Source organism: Pecten maximus, chromosome 6, assembly GCF_902652985.1.
Source record: "Pecten maximus chromosome 6, xPecMax1.1, whole genome shotgun sequence".
Lineage (NCBI taxonomy): Eukaryota > Metazoa > Mollusca > Bivalvia > Pectinida > Pectinidae > Pecten > Pecten maximus.
In genome coordinates this window covers 39,423,931-39,448,730 of record NC_047020.1, presented here as the reverse complement: position 1 = coordinate 39,448,730, position 24,800 = coordinate 39,423,931, and the positions used below count along the sequence as shown (strand labels likewise).

The 24,800-nt window shown below is 34.6% G+C and overlaps 1 protein-coding gene across 1 annotated transcript in view; it reads left to right on the top strand.

Moving 5' to 3' along the window:
* Positions 1 to 24,800, top strand: part of LOC117329752 (delta-like protein 1) — a 58,093-nt gene that overhangs the window by 20,388 nt on the left and 12,905 nt on the right. Inside the window, exons 3-4 of the mRNA XM_033887875.1 lie at positions 686 to 739; positions 18,901 to 19,194. Coding sequence (XP_033743766.1) covers positions 686 to 739; positions 18,901 to 19,194 — 348 coding nt within the window. The remainder of the gene's footprint in view (positions 1 to 685; positions 740 to 18,900; positions 19,195 to 24,800) is intronic.

Below are 24,800 nucleotides of genomic sequence, written 5' to 3'. Positions count from 1 at the left end.
TATTTTGAAATAGTAAAAGTTAGATGTTTTATGTCGAGATGTAACAATTGTAAAATGAAATGTCGATTCAAGACATATTCGCAATCTTCGACGAGCTAGTTTTATAACATTAATGTGTACGCTCACAAGGGTTTGACTAACAAAACCTTAAATGACTGTGAAGTAGGCGGTTGTTTAATACAACTATAGTCTAGCTTCCTTCGCCCCTTTCCAGAGCAGTGGGTTAAGTTATCATGGCCTAATTCATAATAGATGTCATTGTTTACACGATAGAGAATTTAAACCTCCCCTCCTCGCCGAATCCTGTCTGTAATTACTTAATTGTCACCAGCAAATCTTATCCCTGAACATGATTATCGGGCGATATGTCAGAGTGTGTTAGACCGTAACCGTTCGCCTAGCGTTCTTATAGGTGGTAGAGGCGGATCATGTGTAATCCAAATTTAATACTCCAGCCGCGTGCGCCGAGACCCCCCTCTCCATGTGATAATCATTTATTGAGCAGCGCATGATGAATGAAAGTATCCCAATGTTTAAAACAGAAAACTTGGAGTCACGTGACTGTCGATGTATACTTTAAGGCGGTACTTGACACAGAGTATTTGTCTATCGGTTATCGAGTGGTGAAACAGGTCTTACTAAGATGTCGGATTAAATACGAAAACACGTGTTTTATACTCCGCAGATGATGGGAAGGACATTAGCTGGTCTGACACTCGTGATCACATTTGCAGTACAGGTAAGAGAATTGTTTTGAACTATTACCCCACACAGACATCATTTACCATCGATAAACACTCATAGTTAAATCTAGACTCACATGTAAACTTGCGATATCTTGTATAAAATGCACGAATTCTGAATGCGCCCATCAAAATGCTACCGCTAGTGTTTAACTCCCACGCCTAGATTGGCGTCAAAATTCTCAGGAAATATTGCTCGTTCCATTTCTCAATATATATATATATCTTTTTTTCCCTCCGTTCTACTATAATTTCCACATTCTTGTAAAATGATAGCATCTGTTTCAGCTATAAAGCTATAACGGTTTAAATTGTTCATAAAACAAAGCTACATTGTAAATATGTATATTATAGTTTGGTATAACACATTTTGCAGTTCATCAGCATTTGATCGTTGACAGCAATGAACATCATACATCTATGTCACATACGTGATATATGGGTTAGCACCTATCGCCGCATACTTGTGTGTATATTTTACTACATATACACGCGCGTATGCACGAGACTTTATACAATTTACAGTTTATAGTTAAAACTAGCATATGGATGTACGGAGAATCGTCACCTTTTCCCTATGTGGGTCAGATATTGAGGAAACGATCATTATCGATACGAAACCAGCCCAAACACCGAGGTTATTCAATACCAAGTGTGTATGGAAAATTACACGGAATTAAGATATTAATGTAAACAAGCAAAGATGATTTAAACACTTAAAGTACACCAACCTAACTGTCACTCTAAGATTCACAGTTTGTTCTCACGGGGGAATTTCATTCTGCAGTTTGTGTATTCCGGGGCATTTTATAGTGCAGATTCTGCTTATGTGAAATGGATGTATAATTAATGTTTACACGGAAATCGACACGAATCTGAGGGATAACACAAAAAGGTAGTCTATGTCGTTGACATAGCGTTCTTAGAGGCAAAATTGTGATTCAGTTGCCGACAACCTAGCTCTCAGTTTGAGTATATGACTAACGCAGATTGACCTAGATTTGTATCGTGGGTGTCGTCGAGGAAGCAGGAGACGCATACTCTTTTGGAACACCTGGTCCTATTCTCCTTGTGCTTTTTTAAGGGTATATATGCAAATCTACATTTTTAGTGCTGATATTTTGCTCTTGTTTAATCAATTTTAAGTTAGAGTTACGGTTTCGTTATTATGTCAGTATTATTTGTTGCTTTTGTGACCCTAGTTGTCGACGGGCCGTAAAACACAAACAAACAAACAAACAGCTTTTGTGATATGACCCTGGCTGCTCAGACAATCCGGGCTGTTCATGCCCAACTAGACACCCGTCCTGATATGACACTGGCCGTTGGTGTCCCTTTTAGACATACTTTTGGATAATTGTATGTTTTAAATACTATCTAATTGATAAATATTGATTAATTTGAGATAAACTGTTTGATTACGAAAATACTTTTAAATCAGGTTAAAATTGATTAATTTGAGATAAACTGTTTGATTTAGTAAATACTTTTTAACCAGGTAAATATTGATTAATTTGAGATGCAAATTGTGTAGTTTTTAATTTCGCGAATACTGCTATATTTGATAAAGTACTGTTTGAATTTGGTTTATATTGTTCTAATCGATAAATATTTATTAATTAGAGATAAACTGTTTGATTTAGTAAATACTTATAATCAAGTATATATTGATTAATTTGAGAAATACTGCTTTCAATTTTTTTAAATGCCGTTATATTTGATAAAATACTGTTTAAATTTGAGATACTGAAACATACACTGAACAGTCCTTTTTATATAATTCTCTAACTAACGCATCGCAATTCAACAATCTCGAGCAACAGACAAGTTCGTGATTTCAAATGGTTCTAGAATAAAGAAACATTGGAACGTCACAATTACATACACAGTGTATAGCGATATTGCTTTTGGCGAACCTACTCCCTAATGGGCCGCCATTTTGTCATAGCACTGAAATGATTTTGACAGGTGTATTGAAATCTAATTTTATCAATATATCCGAATGCCTTAGAGTATTAAGTCTTCTCGATCTGTTACAAATTCAGAAATTCCCGATGGGGAATATTTTCACTACGATAAAAGGTCGACTGTCTACTTTGATTCATACATTCAACTGTGTACTACCCAGGTTTTTCTCAGTTCTTAAACTGGTGTAGAATATTGTACAATACTTGCAAACTTAATCAAATCTAGAGTACGTTATATCGATTGCAATCGGAAAAATTCGAGAAAATCAACCCCTCGGTTTTTCAGACTTGCCATTTCGATGGCCATAACTCTATCTCCTTGTGTTAAGTGTAATAGATTTGATTTTTATTTGAATAGTGGCTTTTGTTAACTTCTTTTGTGTGTGTTACTGTGGTACAACTTGATAACATAACACGTCATTTCAGTTTTCTTAATACAATAAAGTATATCGAAATAATAACGAAACCCTTATTCTTAGTCAAAATCAATAAAAAAAAGCGCAAAATATTAACAAAAAAACGAAATAAAAATGAAAGGAGACATTTAGAAAAGTAGAAGAATAATACCAGGTATTCGGGGAGGGTGAGCGTATTCTACTTCATCGACGACAACCGTCACACAAATCTAGGTCAAATTTGGTTTACATTACATTCTTAAAATGATGATGAGGGTTGTGATAACGGAACAGTTGTAATTTTTTCTAGGTTAAACATAGCTATGAAGTTAACTTTCTTTGACGGTCACTTTGCTCTCAGAAATGATCAAGCAGCTGTACTAGCCAAATAAATCGTAAATGTACCCCGGTTCCCATTTTGACGACATGACATTATTTGAAACATATAGAACTGTCTGAAAACTTGTTCTTATCCTCTGCGTATTTTGCCGTGAGTCTCCAACATTATTTATTCATATAAATGTAAGCAATCTAGTAATGCCAATATGTAAGTCAAACTAAATATTCATAAAGATATATTTCGTTCATTTCGACTCATCATTAGCACTGATTATGAAAAAAAATTGTAATCTTTGTCTAAGATGTTAATTATATGAAGACATACAGCAAATGAGACAATAAAACCTAAATAAGGTCATATGTCTTATATTCAACTACAATGTCAAATAAATCATACCAAATTTAATTTACAGTGTCACTACCAACTTAAAAAACTCATATTTGTCATAATCACCACCAGAAACTGTTTTGACTGTGGCGTAAAAATAACTAGTAAATCAGAAGTAAGGAAATTATGCTTCGGAACTGAAAATTTTTAATTCGACGCACTAGAAAGAGAGATATAATTCACTGTATCTAGCGGCATGATCGCATTTGGCGATTAATTAGAACGTTTGCAATTTCATTGTCTCAATAGGCAGATGTTGGAAGCATATTTCTGTGACTTAACTGAACACTGATGTATATACTGTATCTACACCAGTGTATGGTGTTGTCTGTAAACAATTGATCAGGATGCTAATTAACTGTATGAAAGGTATTTAATAATTTAGATTTAATTATTTACTACATTATGACATCCTTCATATTGTTTCATGCATTCATTGACTTACGTATTCGTTCATTCGTTCGTTCATTCATTCAATCATTCGTTCATTCATAAATTTATTTGTTAATTTATTCATTCGTTCGTTCGTTCGTTTGTTCATAAATGAATTCATTCATTCAGTTTTCATTCTTTCATTCATTCGTTCGTTCGTTCTTTCGTTCGCAAATGAAATCATTCATTCATTCTTTCGTTCATTCGTTCGTTCGTTCGTTCGTTCATAAATAAAATATTTCGTTGATTCATTCATTCACTCCACTACAGTACTTTAACGAAATGTAATATTTCTCAATTGAGTATTCATACTCTTATCATTCTCTTTCATCTCGATTACTTGACTGTAAATACAATTCATACAGCAATTAAATTTGCGTGAGAAATTTATCTTGTACTAAATATGCTCGCTTCGAATTTCGGAAAACGAAATTATTGGTGTGTGAATTCAGCATGGGAACTAAGCGATTCTAATTGTAAACTGACACTATGAAACAAAGAAATGGTCTCATTAAATCTCTATTTCGGAATAATACCAACCCCTGTCCTCCTGAACACGATACCGTGATTGCTAACCCTTCTACTTCTCCTCAACGACTTGAAGTAGGCTCGGCACGGGATCGGTAAAGCAAAGTATACTATACATATCGGTATGTGAATGTCTGGACCCTATAACAGACACTAGAGTTTTTTATTGTTTTTCTTTTTACATTGTCTTAGCACAAAACAATAGAAATACAACCCATCAAAAGAGGTATTTTGTTTTTTGTAGAGAAACAAATACATGCCGTAGAGGTATGTGAATCTTCATAGGCGATTTAAAACTAAGGGTCTGCATTGTCTAATCGAAAGATCATATTTTCTTAAAAGCACTCCATCAAAAGAACCCGGTTTGAGAAGAAAAATACACGTTGAATTATTTGAGATTTAAAACATAATCTGGTGTATTGTTAGCGGGGAAATCTCACGGGTTACATGTAACGGTCGGTCACAAGTCATGAAAGGACGTTTAAATGTCTCGTTGATTAAGAATATTAGTAGATGCAACACCCGTTATTGATTGTAAACACTCCCCGATCCACCAGATCGGTGTCCATGTTTTGATGATAGGTCAGTCGTGGCGACATCTGCAGCCTTCCTTGGGCGAGTTCGTTACGGTCGTTACACGTATGGGAGACATAGCTAGCTATATAGTATACCGCTAGAGTTAAATTAAAAGGGGCAAAATGGGTCTGCGGCGTGATAATCCACGACTCTATCAGTCTGTATTAAAATGACGGTTTTGAACAAACTATCGAACAGGAAATATGTTTAAATAAATAACACGATGGTAATAATACATTGTATCATGAGAAAATTCCGTCACATTAATATGCATTTACCTGTGTAGCAGTGTAAATAGACTGCTACACCTGTATAGACAGCAGAGAGCTTGCACATAGCAGAACTATGGTACAAATATATCTTTATTTATTTTACAACATTTGCGAAACAAGATTTATCAATTGATATTAGTCACGCTTGTAGGCCCGGTTGGAAGTGCGCGGGGAGTCTTACTATGGGAGGAAACCGGAGTACCTGGGGGAAAACTCACGTGGTCGGGCAGGTGGCCTTACCTTTTCACGTCCGATCGGGGAATCGAACCCCGACCGCCTTATTGAGAGGCAATTGTGTTGCCACTGTGCAACCCGACCATCCGAACTCTAGTAGTGGGGACGCAGCCAATATGTGTTAAAATGAAGATAAGTCGGCTAAATTCTTACCTCGAGGGATATTCCAACGTACAATATAAATGTAGCATTATCCTTTTCCATGAAAGAAGAAATATATTTGTTGCTGAAAGATGTATTAATTTATTGAAAGACAGTGAAATACGTATTACCTTAAACATATTATTCCGAACGGACTGGGGAAAATCAGCTAAGATAGCATGCTTTGACACTGACTGGCCGTATTTAACACTTGTATATATAATACACGTGCACTCTTTTCTTTCTTATCTCACGAGACAGGCTTTTTAATTAGCTAGTGAGTACGAGCCAGTACGTGCTGTATTTTTTTCACAAATTGACTTGAATCGAACCAAAACTATACTTATAAATCCCGGCCATTATGCCAGAAATCCATTGTTTGTTTGTTTGTTTATTTGTTTGTTTGCTGGGTTTATAGCCCCGTTAACAGCCAGAGTCATTTTGAGGCAGGATCTCCCTATAAAAGAACAACATACAAGGAAGGCCTGACGTATGCTATCGGGAGCAATTAGGGCAAAGGATTAAATGGAATACCTCTGAATGGTAGAGAATTTTTAAGAAATTAACCACTTGAAACGTGTGACTAGATATTTTATCATTTCGTAAAAACTTGTGATAACAAATGCAGGTTGTGTGTAGCTCTATTTGAAACTGTTTATCCTGTTTCTTATCACGATAGGCCTTACAAATGAGAAAGTATCATTCCTCAGACACAAAAGCGCGAACTGGCACTAAAAACACCTCTTCAATGTGTAATTATCAATTCAAGGCATTCTTAATTGCAATGAAAAAAAAATGGAATGAGGAAAAAGCAACCCCGTGTAAGAATTTTAATGATTACATCTCCCCAGCTTTGAGTGATCGTTTACGATGGAATACAGACCCAATTCTCAGAATTGTTAGGCTTGATTTTTTGTCATTTGTTTACATTCATATTTCTCTTTCGAAGATTTCAGATTTACGAACAATGTCTAGTTTTTGTCATGCATTAACTTTCTAGATACACAAATAGACAGCGGTGAAATAGCAGTAATCATTTGACGTCTTTCAAATTACTGTTGTTTCTTATAAAGCATATTTTAACGTTCGATTCAAGCGTATAAACGAAGCAGTTTTTCAGTCTTACCTTGCTAATATCAATTTAATGACACGGAAACGAGGAAACGCAGACTTGCTCGATGGCATGTAGAGGGATGTGCCTCTTTGTCAGAGACATTTCAGTATAAACAGTAGAACACCTAAGCACTTTAAAATATCATGGGTGCATTTATTTTTTATCTATTTGGTGTGAAAAAGACACAAATATACGTTACACAGTGACATGTATCTATACAGGAAGACATCTTTTTCATATTTTTTTAATCAGACTTTGTTCGCCGTGAAAAACCTGTTTCTATATCTAGGAACAAAAGGATTGTCAGCTGTATAGTAACAGTAATATTGTCAGCTGTATAGTAACAGTGATATTTTCAGCTGTATAGTAACAGTTATATTGTCAGCTGTATAGTAACAGTTATATTGTCAGCTGTATAGTAACAGAGATATTGCTAGCTGTATAGTAACAGAGGTATTGTCAGCTGTATAGTAACAGTAATATTGTCAGCTGTATAGTAACAGTCATATTGTCAGCTGTATAGTAACAGAGGTATTGTCAGCTGTATAGTAACAGTAATATTGTCAGCTGTATAGTAACAGTCATATTGTCAGCTGTATAGTAACAGTCATATTGTCAGCTGTATAGTGACAGTTATATTGTCAGCTGTATAGTAACAGTTATATTGTTAGCTGTATAGTAACAGTGGTATTGTCAGCTGTATAGTAACAGTGATATTTTCAGCTGTATAGTAACAGTTATATTGTCAGCTGTATAGTAACAGTTATATTGTCAGCTGTATAGTAACAGTGATATTGCTAGCTGTATAGTAACAGAGGTATTGTCAGCTGTATAGTAACAGTAATATTGTCAGCTGTATAGTAACAGTCATATTGTCAGCTGTATAGTAACAGAGGTATTGTCAGCTGTATAGTAACAGTAATATTGTCAGCTGTATAGTAACAGTCATATTGTCAGCTGTATAGTAACAGTCATATTGTCAGCTGTATAGTGACAGTTATATTGTCAGCTGTATAGTAACAGTGGTATTGTCAGCTGTATAGTAACAGTAATATTGTCAGCTGTATAGTAACAGTTATATTGTCAGCTGTATAGTAACGGTGGTATTGTCAGCTGTATAGTAACAGTTATATTGTCAGCTGTATAGTAACAGTAATATTGTCAGCTGTATAGTAACAGTTATATTGTCAGCTGTATAGTAACAGTGATATTGTCAGCTGTATAGTAACAGTAATATTGTCAGCTATATAGTAACAGTAATATTGTCAGCTGTATAGTAACAGTAATATTGTCAGTTGAATAGTAACAGTGGTATTGTCAGCTGAATAGTAACAGTGGTATTGTCAGCTGTATAGTAACTGTAATATTGTCAGTTGAATAGTAACAGTGGTATTGTCAGCTGAATAGTAACAGTGGTATTGTCAGCTGTACAGTAACAGTAATATTGTCAGCTGAATAGTAACAGTGGTATTGTCAGCTGTATAGTAACAGTAATATTGTCAGCTGTATAGTAACAGTAACATTGCCAGCTGTATAGTAACAGTGATATTGTCAGCTGTATAGTAACAGTAACATTGTCAGCTGTATAGTAACAGTAATATTGTCAGCTGTATAGTAACAGTGGTATTGTCAGCTGTATAGTAACAGTAATATTGTCAGCTGTATAGTAACAGTAACATTGTCAGGTGTATAGTAACAGTGGTATTGTCAGCTGTATAGTAACAGTGATATTGTCAGTTGTATAGTAACAGTAATATTGTCAGCTGTATAGTAACAGTGGTATTGTCAGCTGTATAGTAACAGTGCTATTGTAAGCTGTATAGTAACAGTGATATTGTCAGCTGTATAGTAACAGTGGTATTGTCAGCTGTATAGTAACAGTGGTATTGTAAGCTGTATAGTAACAGTAATATTGTCAGCTGTATAGTAACAGTATAATATTGTCAGCTGTATAGTAACAGTGGTATTGTCAGCTGTAAAGTAACAGTGATATTGTCAGCTGTATAGTAACAGTAACATTGTCAGCTGTATAGTAACAGTGGTATTGTAAGCTGTATAGTAACAGTGATATTGTCAGCTGTATAGTAACAGTAATATTGTCAGCTGTATAGTAACAGTAATATTGTCAGCTGTATAGTTACAGTAATATTGTCAGCTGTATAGTAACAGTAATATTGTCAGCTGTATAGTTACAGTAATATTGTCAGCTGTATAGTAACAGTAATATTGTCAGCTGTATAGTAACAGTAATATTGTCAGCTGTATAGTAACAGTGGTATTGTCAGCTGTATAGTAACAGTAATATTGTCAGCTGTATAGTAACAGTAACATTGTCAGTTGTATAGTAACAGTGGTATTGTCAGCTGTATAGTAACAGTGGTATTGTCAGGTGTATAGTAACAGTAATATTGTCAGCTGTATAGTAACAGTGATATTGTCAGCTGTATAGTAACAGTAACATTGTCAGCTGTATAGTAACAGTGGTATTGTCAGTTGTATAGTAACAGTGACATTGTCAGTTGTATAGTAACAGTAATATTGTCAGCTGTATAGTAACAGTAATATTGTCAGCTGTATAGTAACAGTAACATTGTCAGCTGTATAGTAACAGTGATATTGTCAGCTGTATAGTAATTGTTATATTGTCAGCTGTATAGTAACGGTTATATTGTCAGCTGTATAGTAACAGTAATATTGCCCGCTGTATAGTAACAGTAAAATGTATTGACTTTTGATAAAAATATTTAACCTTGCAACACTCTGCAAACAATGTGATAATGTTTTGAATCAATCCCGCATTTTTTTTTTTTTTTTGAAAGGTAAACTGAAATAAAATAATAAAAGTAGATTTGACGATAAAAAAAAAAAAAAAAAAAGAAAATGTGCTTTTAAAAAGTTTATCAATATAATTATTTTAGCCGTTTTTTATTGTTTTCGTGCATATTTTAAATACAGAAATATCAGTAGAATATATATAAAAGGACAATTGAAGTTTTCGCTTTCATAATCACTCTAATAATAAAAACAAATCCATATTGTGTTTAATATCGTCGAGAGTGATATCATTTCGTTAGCTCTAGGGTGCATATCTCCTGAAAACAAGCTGGCACTATGTACATATAAACTGCACTGAGGATGGTGTGTGGAAATGACCGAATACACAGACTCGACGTAGGAAATCATGTGTACCTATAGATTAAAAATCAAAATGGCGCCGACTATTTTAAAGAGACTTGAGTTTCCGGAAGGACGCATCTGTAACATATATTGATTTAATCAGCCAACATCTTCCAAGATGGGGGATTCATTATAAAAGCTTGTTAGAAACCTTGTATTTTCTTTTGGGAATTCGGATTTCCTCGTACGCGATAAAGAGCGTCATTATCTGCTAAGTATCAGTTTCCTTCTCTCAATGTTCAACTCAATAACACGAGAATCACTGTCTTATGCATAGTGATATCAGGTCAGAAAATACGTGAGGATATTTATCCAATATAAAATAAACTCTATTGATAAAGATATGTGATAAGAAAACCTATATAATTCCACCGATTTTAGCTGATTTTCCTTCCCTTCTCACAGAATGGTGTTAAGAGGGTGAAGGAGCTTTTAGCCTTTTGATGACCTTTGAGATGACCTTTGTGATGATCTTTGTGATGACCTTTGTGATGACATTTTTGATGTGATGATCTTTGTGATGACATTTTTTATGTAATGATCTTTGTGATGCCAGTTGTGATTTAATGACCTTTGTAATGACCTTTGTGATCTAATTACCTTTGTGATGACTTTTGTTATGCAATGACCTTCATGGTGACCTTTGTGGTATGATGACTTTTGTGATGACCCATGTTATGTGATGACCTTTGTGATGACCTTTGTGATGTGATAACCTTTGTGATGACCTTTGTGATGTAATGACCTCCATGATGACCTTTGTGATGTGATGACCTTTGTGATGACCTATGTGATGCAATGACCTTTGTGATGCGATGAATGAAGAATCTGTTTTAATAAATTCATAATAATTTCTTTCATAGAGAAATCAATGCTTTATCATTCCTATTTTCCAAGGGAACATCTTGCTTTATGACGTTTAGTAATGATGTATGATAAGATGATACATTTCCAGCGAGTTCCAAGAGTTCTGAATGTGAAAAGGTGAAGGTAACTTGGGTGTTACATCAATACTGTACGGTTGGTAAAATTCGCGGGATATTTAATTTCGGGGTCATTTGATAAATATCTCATCTGCTGATTGTAGAATGTTTACAAGGCGGTGTTTTGCGAAATTAAATACCCGTAAATCAGTGCCGACTGGGAAAACCGCGAGCTATTAACCCTGCGAACAATACAGTAACTTAAAACCCTTTATCCTTGGATATTTAATCGTCATAATCTCGATAAAATAAAAATTTTCTCCCGCTAAAATAACATAATGAAGATTTCAGTGAAAACCAAGTACTTGTTTTACAATACAGCAAGCAGGTGCATTGTCGCCATACGATTCAATATAGTAACCCTATTCAAGTTATGGATATCATGGTTAGTATACCAGTTTTCAGTTTTTATTTCGCCAAAAGAAATAACAATTCATTTACATTACTCTGAAATTTAACTGGTAAACGAAACAGAAAGTTATCGTGAAACCCAATGGAACAGAGTACACCCTCCTGTTTTAGTCTCCATTTTGAATTTCTCACCATCTTATTTTTCAATATAGATGGCATATACTGTTTCTTTTTACTTAATCGCAACATGTCAGTGCGATGGATAAATTTCCCTTTTTCTTAACCTTACACAATAGGGTCAGTATTTGTGCACGTACGGTGGTCCATGTGTAACAGTACAAACTAACATCCGGGCCGTCTCGTCTGAAAATCTCCGGATAAACGAATGTTTTGATAAGATCTTTCATTATTTGTTTTGGGTGAGACAACTATCACATGGACATTTATCTACGCGAGGCAGGGCCTCATATTCATGTACTGTATGGAGGCAACATTTTCAAAACTTCAAAAATTATTTTTTCTTTTTTTTTATTGGTAGACAGGACATCTTAAATATTTACCTATCGGTCTCTCAAATTTGCACTTTTTTCTTAAGAAGCTAAAGCATGTTTATTTTGCCTATGTGAACCATGATAAGAGCTCACACTTTAGCAACTTGTCGAAAACTAAGGACATCTGGCTCGTGCGTAAACTCCGAAACTATTATTTGATCAGCGTATTTATGCACGTGCAAGCTACTGTTGTAAACCTCAGTTGATATGATAAAAAAAAAAAACATTTTTTTTCTTTTCCATATAATACTACCGAGTTTCTATAACAAAAAATTAGGCCATAAAGTTGCTGTGTTTGGGGTCGCGGTGGCCGAGTTGTTAAGATGTCCCGACACTTCATCACTAGCCCTCCACCTCTGGGTCGCGTGATCGAAACCCTAGTGGGTCAGTTGTCAGGTACTGACCGTAGGCCAGTGGGTTTTTTTCCGGGTACTCCGGCTTTCCTCCACCTCCAAAACCAGGCACGTCCTTAAATGACCCTGGCTGTTAATAGGACGTTAAACAAAATAAATCAAACTAAGCGAAGTAGATCACCCAATATGCCATCCACGTTTTGACGTATGTACATTTTTATCAGTCATTTCTCATTCAACGGTTCAACGATTAATCATTTATTGATAAATGAGTGTAAATAATGTTTTATAGAAGTGTACATTTACAAATGTTAGTTCATGTATTAAAAGCTAAACGGTCAATGCGGCGGCGGTTCACTATCCTACGTTTTTGCATAACGCAGACAGACGCATGGAGTCTAATATGTTGAGCGACGTATTTAAGTTGATAAATGTCAGCCTTCAAGATGAATTTGATTTTGGAAGCTGGGCGAGGAATATTTGGTATATCACGTTTAGCAGATCCTCCATATATTGTTTGTATCTTACTTCTCAGACAAGGTTCGTTGTGATTTTGCGGAGAGGGTCAAGTGCCATCGTAAAAAGCCCATCTGCTCCAAATACAACAAAGGCTCACGTGCTCTGATAAGTGTTATGATAATAGGGACAAAAGACGTGTATCCCATAGTGGATACGACGGTTACAGAGCCTCACGTCGTCTGTGATAAACAATAATTAGTACATATGCTGAGTATATATATATATATATATATACTGTAGACTTACTCGTTTTAGTGGTTATCTTATTTTAGTGGGTGTTTTTTTTTTTTTACACTGAAAGCTTTGCTTATAAATGTAATTGCGCTTATCAGAGTTAATGTATAGAGGATATCAGTCTTCAGTAATACCAAATTTTTTTCACGATTCGGGCTAGTATTTTGAAATTTTTCACGAGTGCGAAGCAATAGTGAAAAATATAGCCACACGAGTTGCTGAAAAACATAAAAATATTAGCACTGAAATTAGTATTGGATATTCTGTTTATTACATTTTGTAGCAAAATATACCGAGGCAGCTCAATCTCTCTCAAAATTAATTGCGGCCCCCGTAAACGACTCACAAATGTACGCCAAATCGTGAGGTTATGTATTCTACATGTATCTTACATTATGACGTCATATAACATGACGGAGGGCTATATGCAAATCTTAATTTTCCCCATTGTCGTTTGTAAAAATATCACTTTTACAGAATGAATAATTCTCGATGTTTCACTGGTAAAAATGTCATAAAACGCTATTTCTAACAGAGAAAAGTTCGTTTATATGATTTAAAGATATTTTTTTTTTATATACATACATGCTTTACTTAACTATTGCCATGTAGACAAAATCTCATTATAATTTCCACTGGCTTAAAAATTAGAAAACATTCATTAATACCTTATGCTTTGCACCTTTACTTTAATATTGTTAGACTTAAAGTATTACTTTTAATGATATTTGTTAAATTTTCAATTTTGCACCAAAGGCGTTTAAAAATTTGTAAGGAGTGAAAAAACTCTAAAGTGTATTTCATTTGGCCATTTGGATTTATAATCAAAGAAGATTCGTCAGGATTATAATCTTAATTATCAAATAAAAATTAATTGTTTAATTGTCTTGTTGAATATGTAAAACACATTTGTACACTATATGACTTCTCCCCGCGCGGGTAGGTCCGCTATCAGACAAGCACCAACTTGCTTCAAACCAATTAAAGTGATTATGTTATACACTTTTAATTATTACATCTCAGTAGTTTTATCATTAAACAAATTATTGCTACAATCCAAGGATGGTAGCATTATAATTTGTGGCTGTAACAGCCATATTGTGGGGATTCCACATGGATATAAATAGTCTGTCTACTTTGATTGGCTCGCTAGCATTATTTACACGCAGTGATTGGTTATCTGCTGTCTGTGATGTCATCATTCGTAGAGGTACCATAGGGGCAATTATCCCCCCCCCCCCCCCCCCCCCCCAAAAAAAAAAAGAAAAAAAAAGAAAAAAAATTGATTGAAAAAACCAGAGAGATCCGAGTGTTTAAACAGGATTTTTGGACATTGTTCTGATATTGTACGCATGGTGGCGCTGTTGTCTGGTAATGATCTGAAATCGATCAAATCAGAGAGATATTTATGCGTCTAAGAGAAACTCAACTGACCACTAGCTAGCAGGTTAACAGTTTTCCTTGGATACAATTAACACCAAAGTATATCTCTCATAAATAAATTCTCAGAATATTAAACAACGCAAGCTTCAACATACCCACTATCTCTAACTTTACAATGGCTGCTTATTAATAAATAATGCTGTTGGTAACCCTCATGTTTTTGTTTTTGTTTTTGGAATCTAATCCTTGTACTTACATTAACGGACGCCTTTTTTAATGCAATAAACAGAGAATGTCATGTATCTTAACAGTTACAGGATAAGTAAGATGACCCTGGATAATCAGCCTCTGTAGCTTCCCCAGTTGGCCCTTCCATCAACATCTGTATTATATCTCAGTCGTCAACTGAATTTGATGTTAACACAATAATTACATAACAAAAATATATTTGTGCGGAACCACGTTGGGGTTCTGCCATCTTTACTATAAGTTACAGACTTACAAGTCTATTTCTGGGTCTTCTTGGTGAAACTTCGCAGACGGACAATATTTTTTTTTTTTTTTTCTGTTTTCTTGAAAAATACTCAGGTCGCTCTATGATAAGTGTACTTTTAGTTTCCGCCCTTTCGTCACTTAATCCTAGAGTTCGGGAGAGAATTGTACGCGTAGGGGATTTATAATTAGATAAGCTTTACTTTTCAAAATAAATAAAAGTAGAAATCGGTCGAGAATTCATATGCGTTAGAGCAATCAAATATGTTTTACACACACACTACTTCACTACTGTACGGCACATTTTTTTTATCAGTTAACATTGGATATCTCAATCATAGCTTAACCATTCACAATGAACAGTGATCGGGTCTTGCCAAACAATCTATTTATTCCTCGACCATTGTCCAAACCGAGCTTGTTTCCAGTCTACACTTTTAGGATTCTCACACCCAGAGCTGTTATAGTTTCTGACATATTCAGCCAGAACAAGATAAAATTAAGTTGACCTATATTTGTTTCGTTTCATTTTTAAGACTCATTGTTGATACAATATAATTTGTTTTCCTCTAATTTGAACGTCGGATGCGTCGTCCTTAAATGACCTTGACCGTTGATAACACGTTAAAGAATACCCCAATCCGTTGGATGACGATTTTGAGACGTTACATACTGTAGACACATATACTTCAGTGATTACATTTTAGCGATTTCAACGCTAGAAGCATTCCGCTAAATTATGATTTCGGTAATTGTAATTTTTGTATATTGTTTTCTATGCAAACTATTGAGGCAACACCAGCACATCATGCCGCTAGTTATTTTAATTCGGTAATCCGCTGAAATAAAAGTACACGAAAATTAATACATTTGCAGTATTCATATGTATATATCTTTTTTTGAATTAGAAATATAAATCAAGTTTTAGTAATCCGTACAGATCTGATCTCTATAAACAACAGTTTACTCATTTGAATTGTTTTGATAAGAAACTGCCATGCATAGCTCAATTTGGTGAGGAATTTATTACGGAACGACCTGTCATATCACCCTCCGTTTGCTAGATGTACTTAATTTTTTACTCAATGATTTTTCCTGATGTCGAAAGATAGGAACAGCATGTCGTTAGTTATGTAGAGCTGAAAACATCGCTTTAACAGAACTCTCTCATGCTTAGTTTCGTACTTTTGTATTACAGCAAACACTACTATCACAGACCGCGCGCGTGTATAGTTTCATGTTTGTACTACTGGAAAAATCCACACTCAGATTTATACTGAATTACTACTACAGAACGCGCTCTTGTAAATCCACACTCAGATATATACTGAATTACTACTGTAGAACCCGCTCGTGTAAATCCACACTCAGATATATACTGAATTACTACTGTAGAACCCGCGCTCTTGTAAATCCACACTCAGATATATACTGAATTACTACTGTAGAACCCGCTCGTGTAAATCCACACTCAGATTTATACTGAATTACTACTGTAGAACCCGCTCGTGTAAATCCACACTCTGCAGAACCCGCTCGTGTTCGTTCCATATTATCACGCCCTTATTTTACAATCAAAATACAGTACAAGATAAATTACTGCTACTTGTTATATTTTACTAGGCTAATATTTCGCGGTTGTCGAAATCAGACCTTATTCGCGGTTATTAATTTTCACGCAACTCTGCCTTGTAATCATTCTACAATTAGCACATATATACATTTGTTCGTCATGTAGATAAATACAACAAACTATGGTTGAAATAAATAACGAAAGATATGTGTAGTATTTGTATCAATGGGCGTTTGTAAGCCAGAGACATCAACCAAGCTCCCACGGCCCTTGACGTAGAAGTAAATTTTGCGTTGTCAGACAGAAAACCTGTCTGCAAAAACCTGCTTCTTGAAGGTAAACTAATTCCAGCTAGGAAATGAAGATCGGCATCTTGAATTGCAATACAAAAAGTAAACAATTCTCTTTCTTAAATTTCGGAAGCAGACGGTTGAAATCAGGTTTACGAGAAAGTATACGAATAAACTGTATCATTTTCTTACTTAAAAGTTAATTTGTAGTGCACTTCGGGGTTTTACTGTCTTCCAATTCCTTCAGTTTAAGTCTGTTACTGTTTTGAATGTAAAATATTTAGAAGCAATAAGAATAAAACTCTTAAAACAAACTTATGATGTTTACATGTATGTTTAGAGGTAAGTCTGTGACTCTGTGTGTGGTAAAGTGATTCTGCTGTAGACCTGACCACAAACATGTCTTTAGCAAACAAAAATATACATGCATCAAACATTTGTACAAAAAGATCTTCACAAACCTAAATGGCATACGCATACCAAAACTAATATACAAACCAAAACTATATACACAAACCAAAACTATATACACACTAAGCAATATACACACTAAACTATATAGTATACACACTAAACTATATACACAGAACAAACTATATACACAAACCAAAACTATATTCACAAACCAAACTATATACACAAACCAAAACTATATACACAGAACAAACTATATAGTATACACACTAAGCAATATACACACTAAACTATATACACAGACCAAAACTATATACACAGACCAAAACTATATACACAGAACAAAACTATATACACAAACCAAAACTATATACACAGAACAAAACTATTTGCACAAACCAAATCTATGTACACAAATCAAAATTATGTTCACAAATCAAAACTATATACACAAACCAAAACTTTATACACAAACTAAACTATATACACCAACCAAACATATATACACAAACCAAGCACTATTTGCACAAACCAAAACTTTATACACAAACTAAACTATATACACCAACCAAAACTATAAACACCAACCAAAACTATATACACAAACCAAAACTATTTACACAAACCAAAACTATTTACACAAACCAAAACTATGTACACAAACCAAAACTATGTACACAAACCAAAATTATATACACCAACCAAAATTATATACACAAATCAAAACTATGTACACAAACCAAAATTATATACACCAACCAAAATTATATACACAAATCAAAACTATGTACACAAACCAAAACTACGTATAAGAACAATAATGTAATGTCATCAATAAATGACGCCGTGATGACGTCACATGTTTTTGGTGATTACCGATTGGGTCGAAATTAGCCAGCTATAAAAAAAGTGTTCGCTTATTTTCTCACAAATATTGGTGATGTGCTAAATATTATCTTACACTCTTTGAAGTATAATATGGAATTGGTTTAACCTAAATGAGTCATTATTCCAAGGCTCTCGGCAAATCAAACCATCAACTTGTTCAATAAATTCCATATTATATCTAAACAAACTTATTTATGTTAAATCTAGAAGATAGGTGATTTGGTGTTTTAATGAAAATAACATTTCAAACGAGTCTAAATATCCCGAATGTGTAATTGAAAGTCTAATCTGAAACAGCAAAACAAGCACGTAACAACGTTACAAAAACCTATATTGTAATCTCAGAATAGATGTAAGAAAGGTCACAAGATGTCAAGTTAGCATATACAGGTTTATAACCAACACATACTTTAAATTTTAAACCTTTCTCAAGATAATTGAAATTCTTCTTTGAAGTTACCGTTTCATGCTATTTTTAGCTATAGTAATTCCCACCTGAGATTTTTACTATCAGTTTAATGCAGTGTTATATATAAACCTCATACTTTGATGTTCTATTTCAGGCGCTCAGCATGGGAATGTTCCAAGTGTCAATCATGGCTATATACAACTATCGCGGACAAAAAGACAATGGCCGCTGTTGCGATGGTAACCAAGAGCGTCCTCCGTGTACAATGGAGTGCCGCACGTTCTTCTCAATTTGCCTTCTTCACTACATCACGGATGTACCGGAAACTCCATCATGTCCGTTCGGACACACCTTCACGCCAGTCCTGGGCGGAAACACTATTAATGAAACAGCACTGGCAGTTCTTAACTACTTTCCACTACAGATACCATTTTCTTATGGCTGGCCGGTAAGTAATATTAGTTTATATACCAATCCTATCCCGACAACAAATTGTCAAAATGAAATCAAGCACAAAACACAGAAAATAAACAAATAATCGTCCTTGCGATCATATACAGTTTCCAGATTTAAAAGCTGAGAACACTACAGAAGCTTAGAGAGGCCATTAAATAAATACCATATCTCAATATTTTGACTTAACTTTCCCTGGTGAAGAATAACGTCTCCTTATCTTGATTTATTTTTATTAGCAATAATATATTTACAAGTACTTATCGTAATATAAATATCTCAATTCGTAAATAATAACTATTAATCTAGCTCGCTTATGTACATGTATATACTCTGTTGTTATAGCTTTGTTATAAGTATTGAAACAATAAAACTACTTTAATGTTTATATCATAAAGTAGTTTAACGCATATTGACTAAAATTACAGCCGTATTTATATATAAAACTTAAGCATTAAAATACTTTGCCCATTTACATTTACATGCGTATAACTAATTTACACATATTACATATGGGGGCCGCGTTGGCCGAGTGGTTAAGGTGTCCCAACACTTTAACACTAGCCCTCCACCTCTTGGTTGCGAGTTCGAAACTTACGTGAGGCAGTTGCCAGGTACTGACCGTAGGCCGGTGGTTATTCTCCGGGTACTCCGGCTTTCCCCCACCTCCAAAACCTGGCATGTCCTTAAATGACCATGGCTGTTAATAGAACGAAAAAAAATACATATAAATGACTTTGCAGACGAAATATTTTATTACTCACTATCGATAATATAACAGCATCACACCAAAGCACTCATACACAAACAGGACCGCAAAAAAAATCTGAAGAGGTTTTGTTTTGCCCCATTGTAAATGATAAACATTACAAAAACATACAAATAAATAACTTTTTGCATATCGGATTTCATCAAATTATCTCGCTTTCACTTTTATCGTCAAAAGCCGACATGCTGATTTATATCAGAAATAAGCTAATTGATTTTCAAAGTATTGTAACATTACCAATCTGAACGCGATGTGTGGGCATCTGGCGTGTATGGTTTGAAGGATAGTATACACACCCTACAGATGTATTCACTAGACACGCTGGGAACTCGGTTCTATTTTAGGGTATGTTGAAATACTGGAATGATTTGAGAATCGAGGACAGTGTAATTCCACAAATATAACTGTATTTAGATTTGTAAAATTCTGTAATTAAGACTCTGATTGGGTTTCGGAATTGTTCGGTAGCGCGTGTTATCGCAGTAGTCCAATGTATATAAATCTCTGTTGGCTTTTGTAATCAACTCCGGGATCAGATTGAAATACAATCTTGTTGCTGAAAATACTAATTGGAAACATACGGCTTAAGATGGCGTGCCTGGTAGGAGCTAGTGATGAAATACCATTTTATTCCAGGAACATTAATATATCGGTAACGGTATCCTTTCAAATAATACTTGATTAACAATAAAAAAAACTTTACAAGTGATATATTGTTTTAAACTGTGCTACAAGATGTATGTTCTGTGTGTTCGGTATCATCTTGAGAACACTTGATTATAGTAATACGCAGAATGTGTGTATTATTTTTACTCTGAAATAGCATAAACTTATTATTGAACGTCTTAACTTTCCAAAACGATCATTTGACATACTTGATTCTATAGATTGTTAACCATCACGAAATCCACTCAATGACTAATAGTTTCTGGCTATTTTCAGTACCTTACGAATTTCTGGACATATTAGTTCGTGAATAAAGAGTACCCACGAAATAAACTAAAATAAAACAATGTCAAAATTGGGTGATTTTAAATAAATTTGACAATCAGAGGACAGATTGTCGGAATCAAAATGATGATAATAAAAACTGCATATACAATGTACGTCTTCATTTGAAAATACAATTGAATATAACAATTCATTAAATCACTAAAATCCTGCTAGATTTGAGCAAATATTAACTCGATTGACAATGTACTCAAAAAGCGGAAATGATTTACTCTAAACCCGAAAATGTTATGCTCAAAAAAAGGAAATATTTATACTCAAAAAACGAAAATGTTTTACTCAAATTGAAAACGTTATATTCATATATCGAAAATGTGATATTTGAATAGCCAACATGTTATACTTAATCATTTTCAGTAACGATATACAAATGGAAGTATTTAACAAGTGTTAGTTCTAACGGAAACTTACAATGAAACGGGAATGTAGTCAATGATCCGTCCCCTTTAAGTTGAGATGATCTTAAGTTATTCTTAATTCAATACAATTAGAATGTCCAGTTTTCACTGATTTGATGAATTTCGCATATCCCCACGATTGGATTATAAGATATCCGCCCGCTACCTATCCCAATTAAACTTTCCGTTCATTCCGCCCTAAACCCTAATCTTTTCTTAAACTATTTCATAACCCCCGCTTCCCCTTAGCTATTCCAGACAGCAGCAAAAAGTAACGATGGCGCGAATGGCATTCATAATACCATATTTATATACTATCGGTGGAACCTTACGTCACCTGGGATTATCGCCTACGCCACGCTTTGTCTCTGCCCTGCGCTGTGGGATACTTATAAATCTATAGTTTTGTCGTAAACCGGGTTATATACAATTATATAAGTCTGCTGTAAAGTTAATGGCGATAAACATTCAGCACTGAGACTACAAGTGTACCATCTGATTAGAATCCCGCAAAGATGTTTATCAGAGGGATATGGGACCACCTACATCTTAGCAAGATTCACTGCTAGCTGGATATTACCTTCAAATTGATTAAAACGTGGTTTTCTGTCATTTACGTAATAGTAAAACAGGAAAAAAGTACATTTGCTTGTAAATTTTTTGCTCGATTGTATATGTGAACAGTGGTAATGTAATTATTTCACCAAAAAAACGAGTGACAAGCGAGATATGTGCTTCACAATGATACATCAGCATGCTTACACAACAGAGTTACTATTCCGGCAAAAATGTTTATCTGCTTCGGTAGGGTTTTCTTTGTCATGATAAACATGTGTACTATCAGTGCAAACTATATATCTTAATAGGTTTTGTTTTTTAACCACATTTGTTGCTCTTCTCTAGTAAGATCATTGCGTCAGAGTGTTTGCCCTAAACGTTCTAGGAAGTACATATATAACACAATCATCAGGAACGTTCTGTGTCCTGTAGTCACAATGTCATAAGAAGTAATAATAAAAGATATTTCGGGGCTCGAACTAGCGACATGTCTAAGCAGACCCCCTACCACTAGGCTAAAGAGCACTAGAGCAGTTCCCATCATCTTGAGGTAGTATGGTGGAGTTTAGACTGGCACACTGTCTCTAGAATATTAAAATGATAAATAAAATTTAGATTTATGGTTTTGGTCTTAGGGTATGTTTGATTCAATGTTTTAAACGTATGCTCTCTATTTTTATCCTACTCCCTCTTTCAAAATGTCTTCGCCCCTAAAGATAACCACATCCTAGGTCCGTTGGCTCTTAAAAAAGTATCTTAATCCATGTTTCTCTACATACATACTTACAAACCTTGGGAGAATATTTCATTATAGCTCTCTGTTTCCAATACATTATGCTGGCGTGGTCAATGACACCAAATCTGTAATATGAAAGGATAATTAATATATTCATCTCAAACTGAGAACTAAATCAATATAAAACAAAAGTGTAATGACTTCCTTAAAAGTATTTGATAACCTTCCTGTTCTCGTGAGACACACAGCTTGATCAAATATCAATATGGAATATTGTGTGGAAAAAAATCAAGATATAACATTTCTTTGTTACGAAGTCCTATCGTTAAAAGGCACTTATACTGCCTACTTCAGTTCCTAATGTTTTTCAAATGAAAAGAAACATTGATTTTCAGTTGATCTATGGCTGAAATGAGAAAAGTATTCATTAACAATTCATGGTAAAAACAATTCTATATTTTTTTCTTGGGACTCATGTCTGAAAGTTATTTGCCTCCTGTAATTCTTAGTGAAGTAAAAATCAAAGATAACTTAATTTTACATGCACTACCTACAATACCATTCATGATATCGTTAAACTACGGATTGCCAATCAGTAATTCATCCTCCTTAATTGTCATGAGAAAGTAAGATGAAAACTTTCTGCAGTGACATATGTCCGGATAAAAGTGCTGTGATTAGAGATAACTCTCAATGCATGGTCAAGGAGTGAATAGAATGGAAGTGAACGTAACCCCTAGAGTATCGAGGATGGACATATTCCAGAGGTACAGAGAGGGAAAGTTAACGTAACCCCTTTAGTATAGAGAATGGACATATTCCAGAGGTACAGAGAGCGAAAGTGAACGTAACCCCTGGCGAATAGAGGTTGGCCATATTCCAGGGGTGTAGAGTGGTAGAGTGAATGTTACAGTGTGTACCAATGAAGTATCAAGGATGGACATATTCTATAGATATAAAAAGCGAATATTAACATCACTCCTGAAGTAGCAAGATATTCCAGGGATGCAGAGAGCAAAAGTCATCGTATATTCCATCCCTAGGGCGGAGAGAATGTGAAAATAACTCCTTGAATGTCGAGGAAGGACATTTTCCAATGGTGCAGAGAAAGAGCGTGAACATAACCTTCTGGAGTATTAAGGATAGTGAAGCTGTTCTTAACCAAAAATATATACCAAATATTAAAATACCGGTATTAGGAGTCCAACCGGCATATAATGAGCTAAATACCGTGTTTTGCTGTAGAAAACAAACTGGGTAAAGAGACAAATTAATATAGCCCCATAAGATATCATATTTAGATATCTTAAATGATTGTGTTACAGAGACGCTACACAGCACAATGTTTAGACTACGGTATCTTTTAAAAACCGGCGCTTAGTACGCTCTAAAATACAGATCTACAAACATAGAAATATATTTCAATTCATATCATTTAAATGTCTCATAAAAAGACAAACCTTTCCGTTGCTAGCTACAAAGCAATGATTTTATCTCATTCTTTGTTGTAGCAACCTTTAGTTTGGATACGTTGTACTTTAAATCAGAATAGTAAAACTAGACCAGTTGTCTTAATAGTTTTATAATCGTCTTTACATACTGTATAGCTTAAACTATTCGCGGGAGATTTAATTTCGCTGTATTCGCAGTCATAAGATATTACGCGAAATGTACAAGGCGGTGTTGCAGGAAACTCAAAGCCCTAGAACTAGCTATAACTGGATTTGAAAATTATTAACTACACCGTACTTACTCTAGTAAAACCAGACATCACTCATCTTTCTTCATTTTTCTTGTAATCGAGTATGAAACGGTGTGAGTTAGGTTTCCTTTACTTAATGTATATTTAGATATATTTTCATAACGCGTCAAATCGTGTCCATCTTTTCTACTAAACGTATAAAATTGGCGGCATGATGAGAGATAATTCTAATTCAAGGAGACGGTGTTTGGCTTCAGACGCATGTCTTATCGTGTCACGTAATATTAACTGTTAACATTTAATCAAACTTCATTTTATTTGCATACAATTGTCACTATTGCTTTTCAGTTCATTCATATCAAGGTGTAGTATTGAGAAGAAATAGTGATAGAAATAAGCCTTCAGTGTGCTTAACTGTTTTTTCTGT